The 20,680-nt window shown below is 36.5% G+C and overlaps 1 protein-coding gene across 1 annotated transcript in view; it reads right to left on the bottom strand.

The window, feature by feature from the left end:
• Positions 1–20,669, bottom strand: part of BVES (blood vessel epicardial substance) — a 32,170-nt gene extending 11,501 nt beyond the window's left edge. Inside the window, exons 1-8 of the mRNA XM_011360710.2 lie at positions 20,476–20,669; positions 19,893–20,033; positions 16,530–16,766; positions 14,152–14,276; positions 11,340–11,527; positions 10,483–10,591; positions 4,376–4,543; positions 3,279–3,420 (exon numbers count right to left, since the gene is read on the bottom strand). Coding sequence (XP_011359012.1) covers positions 3,279–3,420; positions 4,376–4,543; positions 10,483–10,591; positions 11,340–11,527; positions 14,152–14,276; positions 16,530–16,755 — 958 coding nt within the window. The 5' untranslated portion in view covers positions 16,756–16,766; positions 19,893–20,033; positions 20,476–20,669. The remainder of the gene's footprint in view (positions 1–3,278; positions 3,421–4,375; positions 4,544–10,482; positions 10,592–11,339; positions 11,528–14,151; positions 14,277–16,529; positions 16,767–19,892; positions 20,034–20,475) is intronic.
• Between the last annotated feature and the right edge of the window lie 11 nt (positions 20,670–20,680).

Raw genomic sequence — 20,680 nt, 5'->3', positions numbered from 1 at the left:
CCAATGAAGTCAGCTGGAGGGGAAGGAAGTGACTTTGGGCAAGCCACTACCTTCTCACTGAGTGTAGGTGGACTCATCTGCAAAGGGGTGAATAATAGCACCAGCTATGCCTCGCTGGCAGAGTTATCAGGTTCAAATATAAGAATGGATGTGAAAGTGACCTGTAAACTATAAAGCACTAGTCAAACGTTATACTCATTTTTTTTTCTTTTTAAAACACAGAGACAATATGGCATTACAGCATGGGCTTTGGGATCAGACGGGATACCTAGGTTTGTATTCCAGCACCTCCCCCTCTGGAAATGAAACAAGAGAATAAGCATCTCATATGTCCAATTTCCTCATCTGTAAAATGAAATAACACTCACTGTGAGAGATTGTGTCACTGTCAAAATACCTGTTTTCCCTCCTTCTTTAAGTCCCTTCCTGTGTAGCCCCTGCAGGAGGATTAAAGATCCATTCACTAAGGGCAGTTCTGGCCAAGTGACTTCCCCGGTCCAGGGAACATGAGTGGAAGTGGCACGTGCCACTTCTCAATGGGAGCTCTAAGAGCCATTGCATGATTCTGCCACCACTCTCTTCCCTCTGCCACGAGACACAGTGACCCAATCAGTGGCTGCTCCTTTGGTGTCCCAGAGTGAGCTGAGCACAGGGGCTGTCTGTTAGCAGAGTTATCAGGTTCAAATATCTAGCAATATCTTTTGCATCATCTAGCAAAAGCTAATATACCCCTCCCGTGTGGGATTATAGGGAATATTAAATGTGATTGTATATCAAGAGTACCTGAAAAAAATAATAGCTGCTGCTGTCAGTGAATGTCTGTTCCCTTCTCATCATTAGCATTCATGAAGCTTATACCACTGCTGAGAACAGCTGCCAGGCTGCTCCATTTGCACATCAGAACTCAGAATAATAGGAGCTTAGTCACTAGTTTTAGAGACCTAACATTTACTAAGATGTACCACATGCTCAAAATGTGGTAAATTTTGTTATTTCAGTCTCATAGTCCTAAGAGATTGGTTTTGTATTCTGTTTCACAAGGAATGTAATTTCTAATATGAAAAAGTAGGTGGCATATTGATGGGTCTGGCAAAAGAAAAACAAAAACAGTCTTCAGTAGTTCTGAGCTGAGACTAAGTAAGAGAAAGAAGAACTAACCAAGTTTTAATGAGTTACATGCTAGAGTAAATTAAATAATTCATGATTAGTGTTAACGTCGTGCTCATGTCCTAAGGTCTTTCATTGAACTGTAGGAGTGAAGCCAAGAGACACAGAATGAGGACTCATCAAAAGGAAGTATGAACATGGATTTGTTGTGTAATTCACGCATATACACACTCAAAAATGTTCACACATATGTGGCTAGACGCACCTGTATCAATATGTAAGATCTTATATAATAAACCTGAGGCTAAATAATTAAACAACTTAAGTAGGTGGTACACATTTTAGTACGGCAAAAGTACAACCAGACAAGAGAACAAGGAAACTAGAAGTAAAAATGTGACCCTGCACTCAAGAGGAATGCACTTCTTTACAAACACTGAGGTCTAAATTACTCATGCACGGAATAGTGTTTGGATTAAACTCATGATTCCCCATAAGGAAGAGGGGAGGAAACCAACTAGAAGTTGTGACCAGATCCAGGCCTACGCTGAAATATGAAGCTCATGTCAGATTAGAAAGGTCATGTGACTTACTCCAAGTCACATAGCTAGTAATTATTACAGCAAGAATCGAGGCCTGTATGCACACCATGTGTAAAATATCCACTGAACACCTGGAAATACAGGTTTCTGAAGGCAAGTACAGCACAAACATTAATCTCAAAAACATGCTTTAATTCTATTTAAACAACATACTCTACATAAGCTTTTGTTTCCCTAAAATGTTTTTTACCCCAGAATATTTAGATTGTACAATAAAACACTATAGAAAAACAATATTGATTTTAAGACAACAAATGCTCATATCATATACTGCTTGGTCTCGGTACTTCCTAAGCAATATTGTAAAATTAAAAAAAAAAAAAAAGAAGAACTATAAAAATAACCCATGCTACAGAAAAAAAATTCACATAAAGTATTTTACTGTAATTCTTTTTCTGCTGACCTTTCTTAGTACAGTAATCACTCTATATGTAATTAAGATGGGTCCATCTGAAATGCTTACTGACCACCAAACTGCTTCAACAAGGTGGGTGATACATTTGATATGCGAGTAGACTTCATAGTTTGCTCAACCTCAGTGACTTTCAAAAAGTTACTCTGGAATAAAATACAGCCATTTCTAATTTCTTACTTGTCCTTGTTCTGAAATCTCCTTCAGGTACACAAAGCATTTCTATGCCTAGACTTTGCTTTGGAGGCTTATACCTATTATGTGCCCTTGTCAATTCCAGCCTCTCCTGACTATGCAATAGTTAAAATCCTTAACCCGATTTATCTAAAACATCCAAAGTTGAAGATCATTTACATAAACATTTAAGATTGTTGAATGTAGAACTGTATTTAGTTAGAAGTTGCTCTGGATTAACATACAATTGGAAATATTAATAGTTTTTAGTCTATGTGATGGGAGAATTTATCTGTCTTTTTGATATTTTATAGGAATTTGTTCGAAGTTCTTATATTATCATTCTTGGAATAATTCTTAAAATAATTTTAAGCAATGAATTCTTAAGATAATTTGGTTTTTCTCATTTTACTTATAATCTTCAATATCTGTGTCATCACTGTTACTTGAACTGTTTTAAAACGATCTGAACTATGGAAGGATCTTGGAAAACTTGCCTCTGGGTGGATGTGTGAATGAAGGAGTGTTAAGTGGCCATCTTTAGGAATATTCCATTATCAGATCATCTGCTAACTCTCAGTGCTCACACTGGAGAACCAGCCAGCAGGAAGACATCCAGCAGTTGTTTTCTACCCTTTTCAACACATTGCTGAGTTTACCCTTAAACCGGAACTAAAATCATGAAATCGATAAAGCTGAATATGTAGCAGGACTCTTTCACATTATTCCAGTGAACCAGTACCTAAGAAAAGCATGTGGCAAAACAAGGGAACAATTTCTGAAATAGAAATAAAAGTTCTAAAGTTGGATTTTAGCTGATGTGCAATATGGAAAACAAAGCTGGAAATCATTACTTTAATTGATACTTTTAGGTTGTCAAAACGTTGCTTGCTAAGTTATTTTTCTGATTGAAGTTGTCATTTGTCTATTTCCAGTGACATCCATCAGAATCACAAAGTATTATCAGTTCTGGGATAACTTACGAAGAGAGGACATGCTAGAGGTGCTCCGAAGAAACTGGTGTAAGCCGTCTTCGCTGTCACTAGAGCTGGCTATACTGTTCCTCATTTCCAGCATGGAGATCTGCGTGCAAAGGCTGAGCTGGTGTTCCAACTTCTTGGCCTTCTACAAAACAAAGTTTTAAGATTTCTGACACCTATGGGACTTAAGATCATATACTCCCTGGCAGCAGCATCTACTTTTCTTTGAAATAAAAGACTACCTGGTACATAGTAAGTGCCCAATAAATGTTAGCTATAATTTCTATTCTATTATATTACTATAAATATATTATAATAAAGTTAACATATGCAATAGCCTATTTATTAATCTGTAAATTAATAAACACCAACCTAATTTGATAAACAGCCCAGACAAGATGGCCTTAAGCGTGCACACACACGCCCATATTCAACTAGTCCCTGGAAAACAGTACTTATCACAGAAACAATGTTTTACAAGTTCTCTTCTGTGATTATTTTAATTTCCTTCTAAGCAAATGTGGGGAGATGAAGATCAAATTGCAAATATTTGAAGACCTATGCAACTCTGAAATTCCTAACTGAATTGATACAGGATTCCATTCCATACCTCTCTCATCACGTATGGGCTTTCTAGGAGTGAGCTTGATTAGGAGGATGCACAAGAAAAACTGGAGGACACCGGGGTTAAAATGCCATCTTCTTGCCTGCTGGGATCTGTCGGCGTTTCTCAGTCTGCAGCCACAGTCCTGCCTTCCTTGGCCTATTCCACACCCCCCCGACTCCCTCCCAATCACTTACCATCTTCCTTAGATTGCTTAGAAGATCCTTTATGATAGGATAGCACCTCATTACCACAAATGGAAGTCCCTGACATTTAGAGACATCTCACTAGGTAATGGCAAATATAATAATAACAAAATATTTCCTTACTCTTGAGAAATGATCCCCTGAAGGGTCTCTGAATTACAAACATCCCCACTTCACTTAACATATGACTAATTAATGAAAATTCAGGAAAATATATATTGCATAAAGTGATTTATATCTCACTATACATATTTATTTAACGAAATAAACATACTCAGAAAAACACTTACTTTATCATTTAAGGTGGGATCATTCAACGAGTAGAGCTTATTTGTAATATCTTTTCCTATAAGATATCTAAATATTTCATATAGGAAAGGTTCTGATTCCAGAAAGTAAGTTAATCTTTCTCTTGACCAGCATAAAAATTTGCAGTTATCATCTGCAATGATGGTGACCTGCCAAAGAAACAAACATAGAAAGAAAAAAGTATATCTATGTATACAGATTATGACTACAGTAACTTGGGGGAAGGTTAGAATAACTTAGTGGATATTATTGTAACAACGATTTGTCATATTTGTTAAATTAAAATAAGATTCATACACACAAGCTTCAAAATTAGGCATAAAATTGTTTAAAACCAAGCAATCTGCAGACTAGATAAAAGCAAATTCTCCACCTAGTTCTTGTTCTGTTTTGTGAGGTCTGGTGACAGAAGAATGGCCACTGTGTCAGTAGCATTGCCATAGTGTACTAGGCTGATGTTCCAATTGGACATATAATTTAAGGCTAAATATTTCTTTATACCCCAATGATTATAACAGAGTTTAAATAATACAGCTTTAAGCAAAAGAAGTGAGGTAAGATTTGTGAGGCAAGTTATAGATGACAGACCTTCTGCCCAGCCGACTCTACAAACACACACTAGAAAATGAGAAAACGAACTCATGTGAGTCGGTTTTATGGCCCATGCTGTCACTAATAAATAAGGCTAGTGAGGTTCTTCTTATGGATCTTCTGTTATAGGTATCTCTTGAGTGTCACCTTTCAAAATTAGCTCCAGTGTAGTCCACTGGGGACTGATGCACAGAGATCCTACAAATAGTTCAGAATTGGGAAACCATTGTAATTATACTACACAGAGCTCAAGTATTCTTTAAATAAATCCCATTCCCAGAGTGAGGAGCCATGCCCTCACAGCTCAGTGTCAGGAAGCCCTTCTTTCCCTACCCCCACACCCCGGTCCCCAGTTCTATCAGTTACTACTTCTCCTCTGAACTTCCAATGGCACTCGCATCACTGAATCCTGACACATCTGTTTCTCCTGAGCACTCTGACAGGAGGGGTTGTGCATCCTCATGTCTGAATGTCTGTCTTCCAACACAGAGTGGTACTCGATGTGTATTTATTGTATGAAGGAATTAACAAACGAACACAAATACTGTTGAAGGCAAAATCCATTTTTACATCTCAACATCAAACCCGATGCCTATCCAGGTAGATTAATAAAGATTTGTTAAACTGACATGAAGTCATATCGGGGCTCACAGCAAATATTTCCAAAGGAGCTCTTTTCCCTTTGTTAGTCAAAAAATTAAATATATTTCAGATGAAAAGGGGATATTTTATGTCGACTAAGAGAGACTATGCAAAACCTAGCTTCTCTCTTTATGTCAACAGCTGAAATTTAATCTTTAGTAAATTAGAGAGTTTTGGCTACTTTAAAAAGTGGGTCAATATTCCTAGAAAAAAAAGTCTGCAATTATTTATTATATTAAAAATAGAAATCTCCAAAACCAAACACATTTGGATTTAAGAAATGTATGGGCATTTCAATGACCCCATAAAACACTAAATTCCATTCATTCTTTTAACATACACTATTATGCACATACTTAATGCCAGGTACTATTCAAGGCACTGAGGTTACAACTGTGAAAAAGAAAGACAAGATCCTTGCCCTGTGATGTTTACATTCTAGTGGAGGAAGCTGATAATAAATAAATAAATACGACACTTCAGGTGGCAATAAGTATTCTTGACAAATATAGGGGAAAATGGCAGAGAATGACTAGGGAATGACAGCTACACATAACAACACTCAAACATTTAAGATGCTTTTATATCTATCATATAAATGGATCCTCGAAGCTACCTTTAAGATAAGACAGATGACATTTTTCCCCATCTTTTAGATGCCAAATGAGAAGCACCAAAAAATTTAATCACAAGCACATGTTAACTAGTGGTGGCATGAGCACTTTCAACTTCCATCTCAGATGTATTTTCCCACCAGGACAAACCCTACCCAATGTGTCCAATATTCTTCAAGATGATCCTATAGAAAGTAATCTGGCCAAATGACCACAAAGTTGGCTCACAGTCCATCAAGAGTCTCTCATACAAAGAACAGCCGAACACTTCATGAAACCTACATTCTAGTGGAGGAAGCCAATAAAAAGTAAAGACATGATAAAAAAAAAAAAAAGAAAGAAAAAGATAGGATTTATAAGAGAAGCGTAAAGTCAAGTGACTCCTTAGAAGTTCCCATAAACAGTAAGAGATGGGTAAGTAAACACAAGGCAAATGAATACTATTTAGGAGTGATTAGAGAAGGTGAGCATCCAGTACTCACAGAGCCCAGTCGTGCACCCGAGCTCTGAAAACAGGGTTTGGAGAGTTGAAGTCCCTTCATTTTGCAAAGATGTTATCCAAGACTTTGGAAAATATAACATGTATAGTGGGACAAGGAGTTAAAAAAGGAGCTAGAAATCATCCAGAAGAAGAAGAAATTATATCTCGGTGACAGATGAGGGATTTAATGCCTTTCCAACCATTTTAATAACCTCATTTCCATGAAGGCACTGATACTTATAATATGATACCACAGTCTGCTTAGCAAATCATTTCTTACTTATACTTGAAAAATACTTTAAACATGTTTAAATTATTACTAACTTTAAACTTAACAGTATTCAAATAATAAACTATACCTGCAGTATGTATGAGTATCTTACAAATCCCTCAGAGCAGACATTTAGTTGGAAGTGGGTAGTTAGCATATTGACTGAGGTCATTTTACTTGATGGCTAATGTTTCATTCCTGCTAACTAGTTTTATTTAATAATTTCCTGTCACAACAGTCAAGTAAAACATATTTTTAATGAGGAATTTTTATAAATCAATATAGGAATATTTAAAGCTTCTGTTAAATAAATTTGCTTCTTAAGTTATCAGGGTATCTCAGCAGTGCCATACTTGAGTTCTTGTGAAGAACTTTACTGAAGAAATAAAAGCAAACAGGGCAATGGAGACATAAAACAATCTCTTTCAGGTAGAGTTAGACTAAGCATTTTTAACTGGGTTTGCTGTGATTACCTTACGGTATTGGATCAGCCCCTCACTTTAGATTCCAAACCAATTCCACACCCTCAGTATCGGGAAGACAATACACAATAACAAGGGTGTCTGAGGGAATTGTTGAATGTGCTAGAATTGGAAAGAGTGGTCTGACCGTCCTGAGGGGAGACTTTATTTTCTTCATATATTGTACAACATTTCACATACCAGGAACATGAAAATTGTCCTAGAAGTGGTCTATTCAACTAATTCCTATTGAGCTCTCATAAGCATTGAAATACAGCAGTCCAAACTGGTGGATTAAATTGGTTTGCAGCCTTACCAAAAGATTCACTTAATACTAAGACAAGGTTTTATTCAAATACCAGTTAAAACTTAGTGTTCACTTATTTCACAATAGCTTGGACATCTGCCTCCAAGACATTTTTCTTCCTTTAAAGTCAATAAGCTTTGATTTTTTGGCTTCAGAGCACAGGACATGCTATTGATTATGGGAAGGCAACAGCAGGAGATAGAATACAAAAGAAAAACATGTAAATGCAAAAGCTCACTGGATTTAAAACAACTGCACAAAGAAGAAGAAATCAAACACAAAAGATGACTTCTACCTTTTGTAATAATGATATTCAAGATTCTATCAATAGTTTTAAGTAGCAACTCTGGTGAATAAGTACTAAATGACTATAAGCAGCTAGGGAGCAGCTATAAGCTTGGAATCTGTTTTCTCAGCTCCAGCACTGTGTCTATCATTATAATTACCTCATGTACCTGAACAATTTTAGCTGTGCAATCTCAAGGGACAGTCGTTGAGTCCACTTGCCTTTCTTTTCTTCTTTCATCCTATTGTATAATTCATGAGTACCCCTACCAAGGAATAAACTGAGAGAAAGAAAAACTCAAAGGAAGTAGCTCCTTGTTAGAATTCTTGCAACTGTTCAGAGTTAAAGAAAAATCAAATTAGCAGGTAAAAAGCAGGTAGCTGGAGCAGTCTGACCACTGACAATTTTAATTGTCCTCTGCCATAGTAAGCCCCCCTGGAAACATGTGACAGTAAGCCCCCCTGGAAACATGTGACAGTTTTTTATTTGGTAACTTGCTTCAGAAAGAGGCAAGATACGCCTACAGATTGGTGCAACAGCCATTTTTATTCTTGAGTAACTGTCAATGGGAACATTTTGTAAACAATCAAAACACAATCTCCCCCAAGGGCTCACTCTGATGGAGTCTGCAGCAATTGTACAGGATACAGGTTTGATGATGCTAGAGAAATTGCTACCCACTGACCAATTAGGAAGTGCCACACCAGGCTCTATGCAGAGGAAGGCTGACTGGTGTTTGGAAAAGCTGAATAAATATCCTTCACCCAGCTATGTATGGTACTTCAACTTTGGTCATGTTTTTGGAAACGTTATAGCAATTCTCAAGAACATTTCTCAATTACCAAACCCCAATCCCCAGTCCCCAAGAAGAAAGAGAACTGTAACTAGTGGTAGGAATTCCTTTTTTGTTAACCTAATTGTAAATGTAATATAATTTGAAGCTCAGTGGAAAAGATAGTACATGTTATATCTCTGGCTTCTCAGAAGCCACTTGCTTCTGGAAACAAAAGAGGTTCAGTTTCTACCCTCTCTCCAAATCCTAGCCTCTTCAGGATCATGTGAGACTGGCTAGTGCATAAAAAAAGCACTTGCTACTATACACAGAGAAATGGATGTGACACGATAAAAGTCAGGCTTTGGGAAAAGAAATTGTAAGGAGGTCAGAGGAAATAAAGAGAGAGGAAAGAAGGGGCCCTGTACTAGTTTGTAGATGGTGGTGATCAAAGATACAATATGGACATAAATCTCAGTGCACAGCTGACTCCCGCAAACACAACGTGAGAGTGTAAATGAGAGAAGCTCGAATACAGCATTCACTTTCTCCTTCTGTACCTTAAGCTCAGCCAGCTTGGGAAAAGCACTGCACACAGTTAGTGAACTTATCTGAGACCTTATAGTAAGTGTACATATCTATACCAAGTTGTGTGGTTATTCAGGCCAGTTACCCAGGTAGGGTGGGAGCAGGGCAAGGCTGAAAACTTGCAAATAAGCTAAACTGGATGCCTGTAACTTTCCCCTTTTATCTCCATGTGGCATCCCAAATTGTATAGCATCTCAAAATGAGACTCAAAAATAAGATTTGTTATCAAGAAACACTATTTCCTTACTGCTATTTATCTAGAGGCCGAGATTTAAGGTTACTTTCCTACCAATAATGAGGGGAAGAAAATAGGAGAGCTATTGTGGAGCAATTATTTTTTAAGATACAAAAAGAATCATGCTCAGTAGTCCATGCTCAAATTGTTATAACTATGAAAAACTTCATTCTTTGCCCTTAAATATATCCATTAACTATAAAAGAGTATAGTGATTTGATTTTTCATATGAAGTAACAAAATAAGTTCTCTAGGGCAAAGCCAGTTTTCTGTTTTTCTCCAATAAAAGAAACCAATTACATGTTTTAGGAACACTGGTTATCTATTACTGACATTTTCCTTTTTTCTCATAGTAAAAGCATTAGATGTTTTCTATGGAAAAATTGCAAAAATTCAAATAAGCAAAAAGGAAGAAAACAGAAAAGCAATCAAACTCACAAACCAGAAATAATCATGTTAACACTAAGGCCAAATTAGGATGTATCTTTCTAGACCTCTTTTTGTGTACATATATGCACTATTTTAAGTTTTACAAAACGGGATCATACTATATACACTACATGGTAACCTCTTTTTTTAAAATAAGTCATGGCCACTTTTCTATTAATATCCTTTGGATTTTAATAAGACATGAATAAGTTTCGATCATGCCAGATTTTAAAAAGTTCTCATAAGAAAAATGAGTTATAACTATGTATGGTGATGGATGTTAACTAGATCTATTGGGGTAATCATTTTGCAATATGTAATATATACAATTCTTAATTCATTATGATGTTCCAAAATTAATAGACTATATATGTCAATTATACCTCAGTTAAAAAATATGCCAAAACATACCTGGAATTTTTCACCTTTGTGCATCTGAGTTGATCTAAATTCAGGAGAATCTATAAAGGCACAGGGGTAAATGTTATGCAGAAAATGTCCTCGATAGGAGACCTTCATTCTGATAACAGAAATTAATGTTAATAAATGCATAATATTTCACAAATATGACAATCCTCAGAAATCTCAATGATGTTCTGGGTTTATATTTTGTACTAAAGTTTTAAAGAGTCCATAGATGATGCACATAGTTAAAAGCACTTCTGGAAGACAAGTATTTATTTCAAAATAAATTTCACCAACCATAAGAAAAAAAGAAAGGGTCAGTATTGATCCAGACATGTGCCTTCCAAAAGGTCTCTGCCTCTATGCCTAGAGTGACCGTATGATTTATGACTCAGACTCAGACACTTTCAAGAGAGAAGGGGTAGTATTAATAACTATGCCAGAACAATATACACTAGCTCTCTCCCCAGAAATTGATGTCCCTAGAAGTTATATTTGTGATCTTTAAAAAATAAACAAATCACCTCTGAAACATGCACAAGCATCTTGAATTTTAAGGCCTAATTTAAACCTTCTTCAATTTTGGCTAATTAGCTTTCAATAAAAGGTCAAAAAAAAAGGTTTAAAATGTTCACAACAGAAAATCCTGACATTAATAAGATTCAGAGCAGTATATTCTATGTAACTTTAACATTTGCTCTGTAGCATTCCCAAATGCAGTCATAAAATGAAAGTTCACCACCAACAAATTCTGTCTGCTTCCTCCATTACTTGGCAATACGCCCTTCCATTCATTTTTTTACCCAGAGGCCATGAGAAGATTCAAGGCAAACTGGGAATTTCATTTTCCATAGAGCACTTACTTTCCCTTCAGGAGAATACTCAGACGGTCGTCAACTGAGGTTTTATCCTCTGCAGCATAAGTCTGGCCCTTTTTTAAGGTTTGGATCATGCAAAACTGTCCAGTTAACCTTCTGAACAAATCTGGAGGCACACGGAGTGGTTCAAACAATCGCCGGTAGACACCATTGAGTTCCTTTTCAATCTTTACCTGAAATTCAGCAATGACCAGATGCTGTCCGAATGCAGCCACACCAAAACATTGACTTCTGTCGTCTCAGTATGGTTTTGAGAATAAATAAATTTGTAATATGTACCATCGCCTGTCTGTATTTTAGTCAATGGAATCTTATACAGAGAGTGAGTGATGATATAAGTTTAGATGTTAAAGGGGCGCTTTCGCAGTTAAACTGAACTGAGAACATATGGGGAAGATTTGTATTATTGATCATATCTCTCCCCACGTGCTATAAAGCAACAGTGGAGGTTTTGAATGTTGTCACATCACTCACCTTCCCAATGTTAGCATTTTCTATAAATAACACAAAACTTTTTCATATTCAGAACACTTTTGTTTCACAGAAAGAAATGACACTAACTTTGAAATATTATAGCAAGAAAATAAACACATAAAACAGGCATCAACGTGGAAACATATTTATGAAAACACATACATTAAGCATTTTATCTACATGTAATTATCATTGAATGCATCGATATCGGAAAACAAACATCCACAGCTGCCATCATTGCTTCTCATTTATTCTGAAGCAAAATGAAGAGTGTAAAAGGGTTCCAGTGTAGCAGTTTTATAATAAGCTAAAATAAATTCTGTAGGATAGAGAACCCACTGGCAAGTAAGGCTGGCTACTGGAGGAAGAGTAAAGCAAAATGAATCAATCATCTCGTTGTCAGACTATACAAGGCCCAGGTCACATCTGTCTTTGCACCCAGCTTTAGTCTGGGAAATTTGAACTGCATGTCAATGAACTTTGGGGTTCAAGTGATCATCTATCCCGACAAAACTTATGTCAGTCACACTATGAAGTTTATACACCCAGATGATGAGAACTGCTCAGATGTCACTGCAGCCTTTGCTCTTACTTGTCCTGTTATTTCATTTTAATGAAGAACCAGTATTTATATTTTTCAAAAAAATAGGTTTATAGTGCAAGAAAAAACAAAAACACAGATACTAAGTGATTTACTTACTTGGCGATACTATATCAGCAACTTCTGAACCTTATGTTCAAAACTTGGGGTTCTAGCAAGTTCTGATATTCGAAAACTGTAATCCTCATCATTATTATCATCTACCTCTTCCACTCCAGAGCACTAGTAATGAGTGTTTAGAATAATTTATTCACAAATATGTCCCATTTCCAGTATGTATGCTAGCCAATGTAGCACAGTAATGAACATATGAACTGAAATATCTACTGACTCATATTCATAAACTGTTCATCCTGCAAGTCTTAGCTCAATTCCCAATTCCTTCATGAGGCTTTCTTAATTCTTTTCTTTGAAAGCATCCACTCATCAAATGTTTTCTGTTGAGCACCTATTATGTGCCAATCATGGTTCACAGGAACAGGGAATACAACAGTAAGTGTGGTAGGTGATATTATTTCCAACTATTTGCTGCTCCTACCCCCTGTAAGAGGATTACACATCCCTTTACCCCATCCTACCCCCTACATTATCAGGCGTGGCCATGTCACTTGCTTTGGCCAATGAAATGTGAGAATTGACATATGCCCCTTCTGAGTAGAAGTTTTAAGAGACAATGGGACACAGTTTCTCTTTTGTTCTTTTCTCTCTGTTATGAGAATGCATGTCTAAACAGCTCCAGCAGAGATTCTGAAATGGAGAAGACACATGGAATAGAATCATAGCTGAGACTCTAATGCACAAATACCAGAGTTCACATATGAGGTAGGTGAGCCAAAAAACCTGTTGCCCTCTTATGTCACTAAGATTTTTAGTGACACTAATACAGCAGGTGAAACAGACTGGCTTACAATGTTTGAGGAGGTTACAATCTAGTGGAATGCCTATTACGTATATCATCTGTATCATGAAAATTCTAATTTCTTATGAATTGCCTGTTTTCTAATAGTTTCCTACATACATGTCTGGCTTTAAACATAAGTTAGGGCAGGCACTGTACCATTTACTTTACTAAATATTTGTGTACTCCTTGGACAATCAGTAAACATGTATGGAGTGATTTCTAGGGGCCAGGCTGTTTTCCTATTCTATTTATATCTTTTTGTTCTTGGTATGATCAAGGAAACACAGCAAGATAAATCAGAGTTGAAAAGAAAAAGTTAAATTCTAGTGTTTTGGTGATAACTCACCACAAAGAATCATTTCCTTAAATGAATATTTTGGACGTAAGAAAAAAAGACATTACCTTAAGAAATTTGCATTAAAAATGCATGAACTATTTGTAAATCACTAATATGTTTATGGAAGTTGCCCATAAGTAATTAATTTTATAGCTAGGCAAAGACAGTCCCAAGTGACATCTGAATATCAGTAGACAAAAGAAATAATGATGCTATAAAACTAAAATAGAGAACACTGTCATATTCTCTCATGTCTAAATTGCTCTAATGATTTAAAAAGTATTAAAAACTCATTGGTAGAATATTTTTTACAGTACTCAAATGTTTTGCTTCCAGGCATATATAAACAGAAATTCTCATCTTCAGAGAAATTATATTAAAGGAACTAAAGATGTTAGATGTTCATTCCCAAGTCCGAACAGAGTACTTTAAAAGCTTTTTAGCTTTAAAATTTCTTCCTCATTAATTAATTTCTAGTAATTACCGGTCTTTTCTTGTACAAAAGATATGAAAGATGCAAAATGTTGACACCGAGGAACACAGAGTTCCAGATCATGATATCCAAGGCACATCGGTAGAGAGTGGCCCAGATGATATAAAGGGTACATCCTGTTGAATAACAAAGTTAACATGTTAGAAGTTCAGAACAGCTTCAGCATGAAGCTCATAAACTTATCCTCTGTATATAAAATAAATCGAACGCATTTTAGAAATACTTAAGCCAAACATCACATTGCTGCATTTTATTTCTTATCTGACTGGCAAAAGAGAAAAACATGTTTTGTTGCAGAGTATTTGTAAAGTTAGAAAATATTTTTCAAAAGAGGGAAAAATCCACAGTTCAACTACTTAAAGACAACCATTATTGATATTTAATACTTCCTTCCAGTCTTTATGTATCGTTACCTGATGGCACAACCACTGCATATATAATTTTAAAATCTACTCTTTTACTTATTGCAGTTATTTTCTCATTTCATTAAAACTCTTCAGGTATATAGTTTTTAATGATTGTAACTGATTAAACCAGAATTTATTTAACCATCTCCTTACTGGTGGACAGATGAGATTGGTTTGAGGTGTAATTTTTGATAAGTAGCTAAAACATTTTTATACATAAAAACTGATCTGTTTTGTGACTGTTTGCTTAGGGTACATTACCTGACAGTCAGTCAAGGGAGTGAACATCATAGCTTTTGATAACATTGAGAAATTGTTTTCCAAAAGGTTTCTAACAAATTTATGATCTTACTTGGGAAGGCCCATATCAAGTTGTAAATATTATAAAATTTGAAAATTTAATTGATAGTGAGGAATTTTGTATTATATTATATTTTGCATTTCTGTGATTATTGGTGAGCTTGAATATTTTACAAAAATTTTCTAGCTATCTGAATTTTCACTTGATTATCCATTCATCTATAGGAATGGTTTTTCTTATCGATTCTCTTTAATATATAATAAATATCAAATAAAATATCAAATTTCTTTTGATCAATTCTATAGTGAGAGTTGATATATTTTTAATTTAAAATAAAATTATCAATATGATACAAATATATTGCACACACATATACACACATACACACACATAAAGCTAACCTACCATGTCAAAAAGTCATTCATTTGCAGTTTTTTATTTCATCAGAATAATTTGGGGCATCTAAATAACGGCATAAAATGTAAAACTTTAAATGTTCTTTAAATAATATTTCATAGCAAATTTTGAAGAAATTTAAAATGTTATTACTTAAAGGAGATGAGGTAACATAATGGAAAGGTTGACTGCGAAGCTGGAGAACCAGAATTATAGTACTGGTTAGGCCACTTTCTCCTCGCCTTAGTTTTGGATGAGTTATTTAACTTCTCCAGGCCCCAGTTTCTTCATTTATAAAGTATTGGACTAAATGATCTCCTTGGTTCATTCCATCTCCAAAAAACTGTCTTCAGATTCATAATCAGCTTTTGTTTTTTATAATTTTTTTTTAATTCAACACTGCTCCTCCTGCTGTAATCCCTATCTTACTCAGAGATAACACAGACACAGAAGTCCCACAAGCTACATTCCAGCTATCCTTCCAGCCTCTTCTTCGGCCATTCCATGTCATATTTCATATTTCAGGAACAATGAGCTACTCTTCATCTTCTCTCAATATGGTGAATTTCCCTCTCTTCTGTGACTTTTACCTGGATATCACACACACTCACACTCAAAGAAATTCTGCTTATCTTCCAAAAGGCAGCTCCAGTGCCTTTTCCTCAATGGGAGCTTGCTCCGCCTTCCTGCTAAGCCTATCACTCTCTCCATTTCTCCCTGGCACTGGGCACACACCTGTATCACATATGACCACCCATCTGTACTATTATGTAATACTAGTATATGCCAAGCACTATTATAAGTCAAATGTGTACATGCATACACACACACACATACACGCACTCAATTCTCACAACAATCCCAGGAGGTGGTATTATTTTTACCCTTATTTGACACATAGGGAAACTGAGGTATAGAAAGGTTAAATCACTTGCTCCAGTTACACAGTTAGCAAGTGTTGGAACCAGGACTCAAATCACACAATCCGGCTCCAAAGTTCACACTCTTATACATGAATGGATTTTCTGATATCTGGGAAATCTAAACAACATATGAAAACATACAAAGGTTTTTCTAAAGTAAGTAAGGGAATGGTGTAGCATGAGAAGGCCTATATTCTAAGTTACTTGATATACTGCTAATTTGATAAGAGAGACATATATTTGGTATGCTATAGACATGACGAGGAATTCTCTGAAACTCCCATTACAAAGCCCAACTGAATCCAGATATTAAAAAGTTACATAAAATCTCAGGTATCTTACCTATGGTTAACATCCCCCTAAGAAGTATCATATGGAGGTGAAGAGTAGTGGGAATAACTAACCCAATTGCAAAAAAAATATTTGCTACATGAAAAACTAGATGATGTATCTCTCTCCAGTTTTCACAAGTGGTCTCATTGGAAGGCACAGGTATAATACTTTCTAACTCAGGTTTAAAACCCGTTGAAGTTGATTCTGCCAATGGGCTGGACTCGGTATAATTCATCTTGAAATGTTCTGTAAAAACAAATGAATAAAAGGACAATCATAAAAAATGGCAGCTATATCTTATCACCCCTATAGATGTTATACCAAAATTATTTCTGTGAACTAATTATTGGTAAGTAGATTTCTCTAGTGTTTATGAATTAGACAGACCCAGTTCCTAATCTCAGCTTTGTCACATACTAAATGTATCCATTTTCTTATCTGTTAAATGATAATAATAATACCTCATTTGACTTCGTATTAACATTTGACTTTATCATTAAGTGAAATAAAACATATAAAATACTTAACATAATGCACAACTATTCTCCGATATGTATATTTGCATATATATGTTTATCTCTATATGTCTGTAATATTTATATATCTATATATACATACATGATGGTGGGAGAGAGAGGAATGATGGAATTAACTAGTCTGAAAGATAATTGCCAATGTTCATAAACCACAACAATTACAAAGTTATTTAGTACAGTCTTCCATATATTTCCACTAGTGACACTGAATCTAAACATGAGAAAAAAAAACTGGAAAACAGATTTTTTGAATACTTTCAAAAAAAGACTAACATCCTCATATTTACTGTTTGAAGGCTTAAGATATTTGGAAGGCTATATTTTTATATTGTTGCGAAATCATTATATCATACATACATACATTCCACATTATTATATGCATGCATAATAAATACTTTACTATAATCATTTATATACACCGACATATAAAATTTATTCCTTCTTTTAGTGTCTAATTTAAATCTCTACTTTCTTTCCCATAGAAAGCTTCGTTGGCTGCAGCTCACAAATTGCAAAGTAGTAAATTTCCATTTTACTTATATGTAGGAGGGGTCATGAATATACACTTAACTATTTAATATCAAAATCTGTAGCAAGTATATTTCAAAGAATATATATTTTACACAAAGTGGCACTGCTTTCTGGTTATATTATCTGTCCTCCATCTGTGGTACTTAAAAATGCTTTCTATTATTAATTATACAAATTGGTCCCTGACAAAAACTATGTAGATTTAGAGTATGTGAATTATTCTGTTTCAGGAAAATAATTCCGAATGGGGACTGAAAGTACCTTTAAATCCTTTAAATTTAATTTAGAAATATATATTTCTTTCCAAGTAATGCCATAATTAACATACTTTTCCGTTCATTTTTTCATCATACTTAAGTAAAGGTTTTAGATGGTAGAATAATTGGTATAGGTTAAGCATTTCGAAAGGCTGTTATTACACAAATGTGAAAGAATTCCACATCCTTTAAGATGATAAAAAACTTACACACGCAAACTTACAAACTGTGAATATAATGATTAAGTCAATTAAAGATCTCTTCACATAATTCTGAAATAGCTCATAAATATAAAATAAATAGTTGACTTAGATATTGATTTTCTGCAAAAAAAGAAATAAACCTTAAAAATTGAACCACTCTCCAAATGTATGACTCAATAAAAGTGTAAGCCTAATGGGATGAGAGGCATTATTATTTTAATAACTCTACTTACTCAGTCTGCTTTAAAGAATCAAATCAGAATTAATCTCATAATTTCTACAGGAAGGAGAATGATATTCAATGTCCTCTATCACTCATAAGCTAATGTCAATGTCAGCTTGTGCATTAGTATTACATAAGCTAACAATAACTACCATTTCTACTGCACTTTAGAACATGCTTTCACTCCCATTGTCCTATTTGTTCTTCTAACTACCCTATGTTCTTCATGAGGTAGGGGTAATGTTATATTCATCTATGTACATCAAAGGCCTAGCCTCTGTAGAGAATACCAGAGGCAAAGTTCTACACCAAAGGGATACGAACAATGAGGAACACTGTTTGAAATCACTTTTCAGTTTCCCCAAACCTTGACAGTAGACAGCAGTGTGCCTACCCTTTCTAAGGTTGAGAGACTCAGTGTGTATAACACTACCCCCAAGAAAGCCACATAAGCCAGGGAAAATCACTTCTGCTCTTTGAGTCTGCTTCTTCTTGGGAACAGAGGTGGCTGGACTAAGGCAACTGGACTAGATGGTCTCTGAAACCTCTTCAAGCTTTAATAGCCTATGCCTTTAATACACATTTATATAATAAGTTAATTAATACATATCCCCCCGCCCCCCCTACACATCTACCCCATTATACTTGTACTGCCAATTAATCCACTGTTCAATTTCAGGCTTTTAAAAGTTCTTCAGGTGGCACTAAAACTACCAATTTCAGGTCCAAGAGAAATGATAGGAAAACTACGATCTACTGACCCAAGAGTCAGAAAAATAATATGAATTTTTAAAAGGTGAGATCACCCTATAACATATATTGATGTACTATACCTTATTAAAGACATATACATATAGTCTATGAATTTATTTAATTTTCTATATGTATTTAGTATATTATATAATTAACTATGTATATTTATTATATATAATTCATTAATTTGTACACATCTATTGTCTATTATTTGTCTATGTATACTTATCTATATGTCAATTTTGAAATTCCAGTTACCTATTGTCAATAAATATTGATAAGATGTTACCGGTTTCAGCTTCCCTTTATCTCTATTAGTGGATTTAAGTGGTTTACGCTGAACTATCCTTATATAGAGAATAAATGGATCTAATGAGGAAGATCAGACTGGTTAACTGGTAAACGTTCAGATTAATTTTGACTAAATTAAGAAAAATTTTTTCTTTCTCCTTTTAGTTCCTTGGAGTCTAATTCTTTAAAGTAAACCTGTTCTAATAAAGTTCTGTTTATTGGTTTTCAAATAGGTGTTTGCAGGGCTAAATAGCTAAAGGGTGAAACTAACCTTAACCCTTCACCAAACTACAAAAATGAAAAAGATAACAGCAATGAGCAAAAGTCGTGCTAGTCGACTTACTCTATTCATTCTGTAATTCTAACAACCTTTGCACATTTCGAAATGGCAAAGGGCATTGAATCGCTAAGAGTTTTTTCGCATGTCTTGCTTCATTCAGAGCAAGCAGTTTCTGGGACTTGTGTGGCCAACAGACCCGTTTCCCAAAGCTCCGGAAACAGGAGCATTGGAGATGGGGGTGGCGAGGATCTTGGGTTCCCTAGCGATCTGCAACCCCCCACGCAGGGGCCCCGCTTACCTGGCTCCTTAAAGAAGGAGGGTCAGTGTCAACCGTTCTTGACCCGGAGCTCTCCGGACACGAGGGATGTGCACTGAGCGCGGTGCCCCACCTCGCACTCTCAGCGCCCGACTCGGCGGCGACACGCGGGACCTGGCGACCCTACAGAAGGCGAGGAGAAGCTGTAGTGGGTTCGGGGGTAGCGAGCCCCGGGAGCCCAGAGCGGAGAGGAGACGCGGAGCTCATCAAGGATTTGCCCGAAGCAGAGCGCGGGAACCGGCACCCGATGGGGCCCGAGCACCCGGCGACGCTGGCACTGCCAGCTCCGAGTTGCAGCAGCTGACATTTGAGGGTCTGTGGCCTCGGCACCCAGACCCTGGGAGAAGGGTGGCTTCCAAAGACAGGAAACCCCGAGAGGGCGCGGCCAGCGAGGAGAGGGCGGCCGGGGCGCGGAGAACAGGCAGCGATCTCCGAGGCTGCCAAAGTTGCTCCCAACGGAGCGGGGATCCAACTTTCGCTTCCCGATTTAGCCCCGAGAGCGCGAGGCTGCAAATAGCGGGGCCCGTGGAGGCAGCTGGCGGCAGCTGCGCCTCCCGCTCCTTACCTGGCTGGTCCCTGGTATCGAGCCTGGGCGGCGCTAGCCAAAGTTTGGGGTAGCAAAGGCGGGGCGCGGGGGACACGGTGGCGGCGGCTCGATGGGCGCCCGAAGCGAAAGCCGTGGCCGATCCAGCGCAGAGGCTCCTCGACGCGTGCCGGGTCCCCGCGCCCGCAGCGGCTTTGACTAAAATAGGCATCGCGGCGGCTGCGGC

The sequence above is a fragment of the Pteropus vampyrus genome, unplaced genomic scaffold (assembly GCF_000151845.1).
Source record: "Pteropus vampyrus isolate Shadow unplaced genomic scaffold, Pvam_2.0 Scaffold58, whole genome shotgun sequence".
Lineage (NCBI taxonomy): Eukaryota > Metazoa > Chordata > Mammalia > Chiroptera > Pteropodidae > Pteropus > Pteropus vampyrus.
This window is presented reverse-complemented; position numbering and strand designations above follow the sequence as displayed.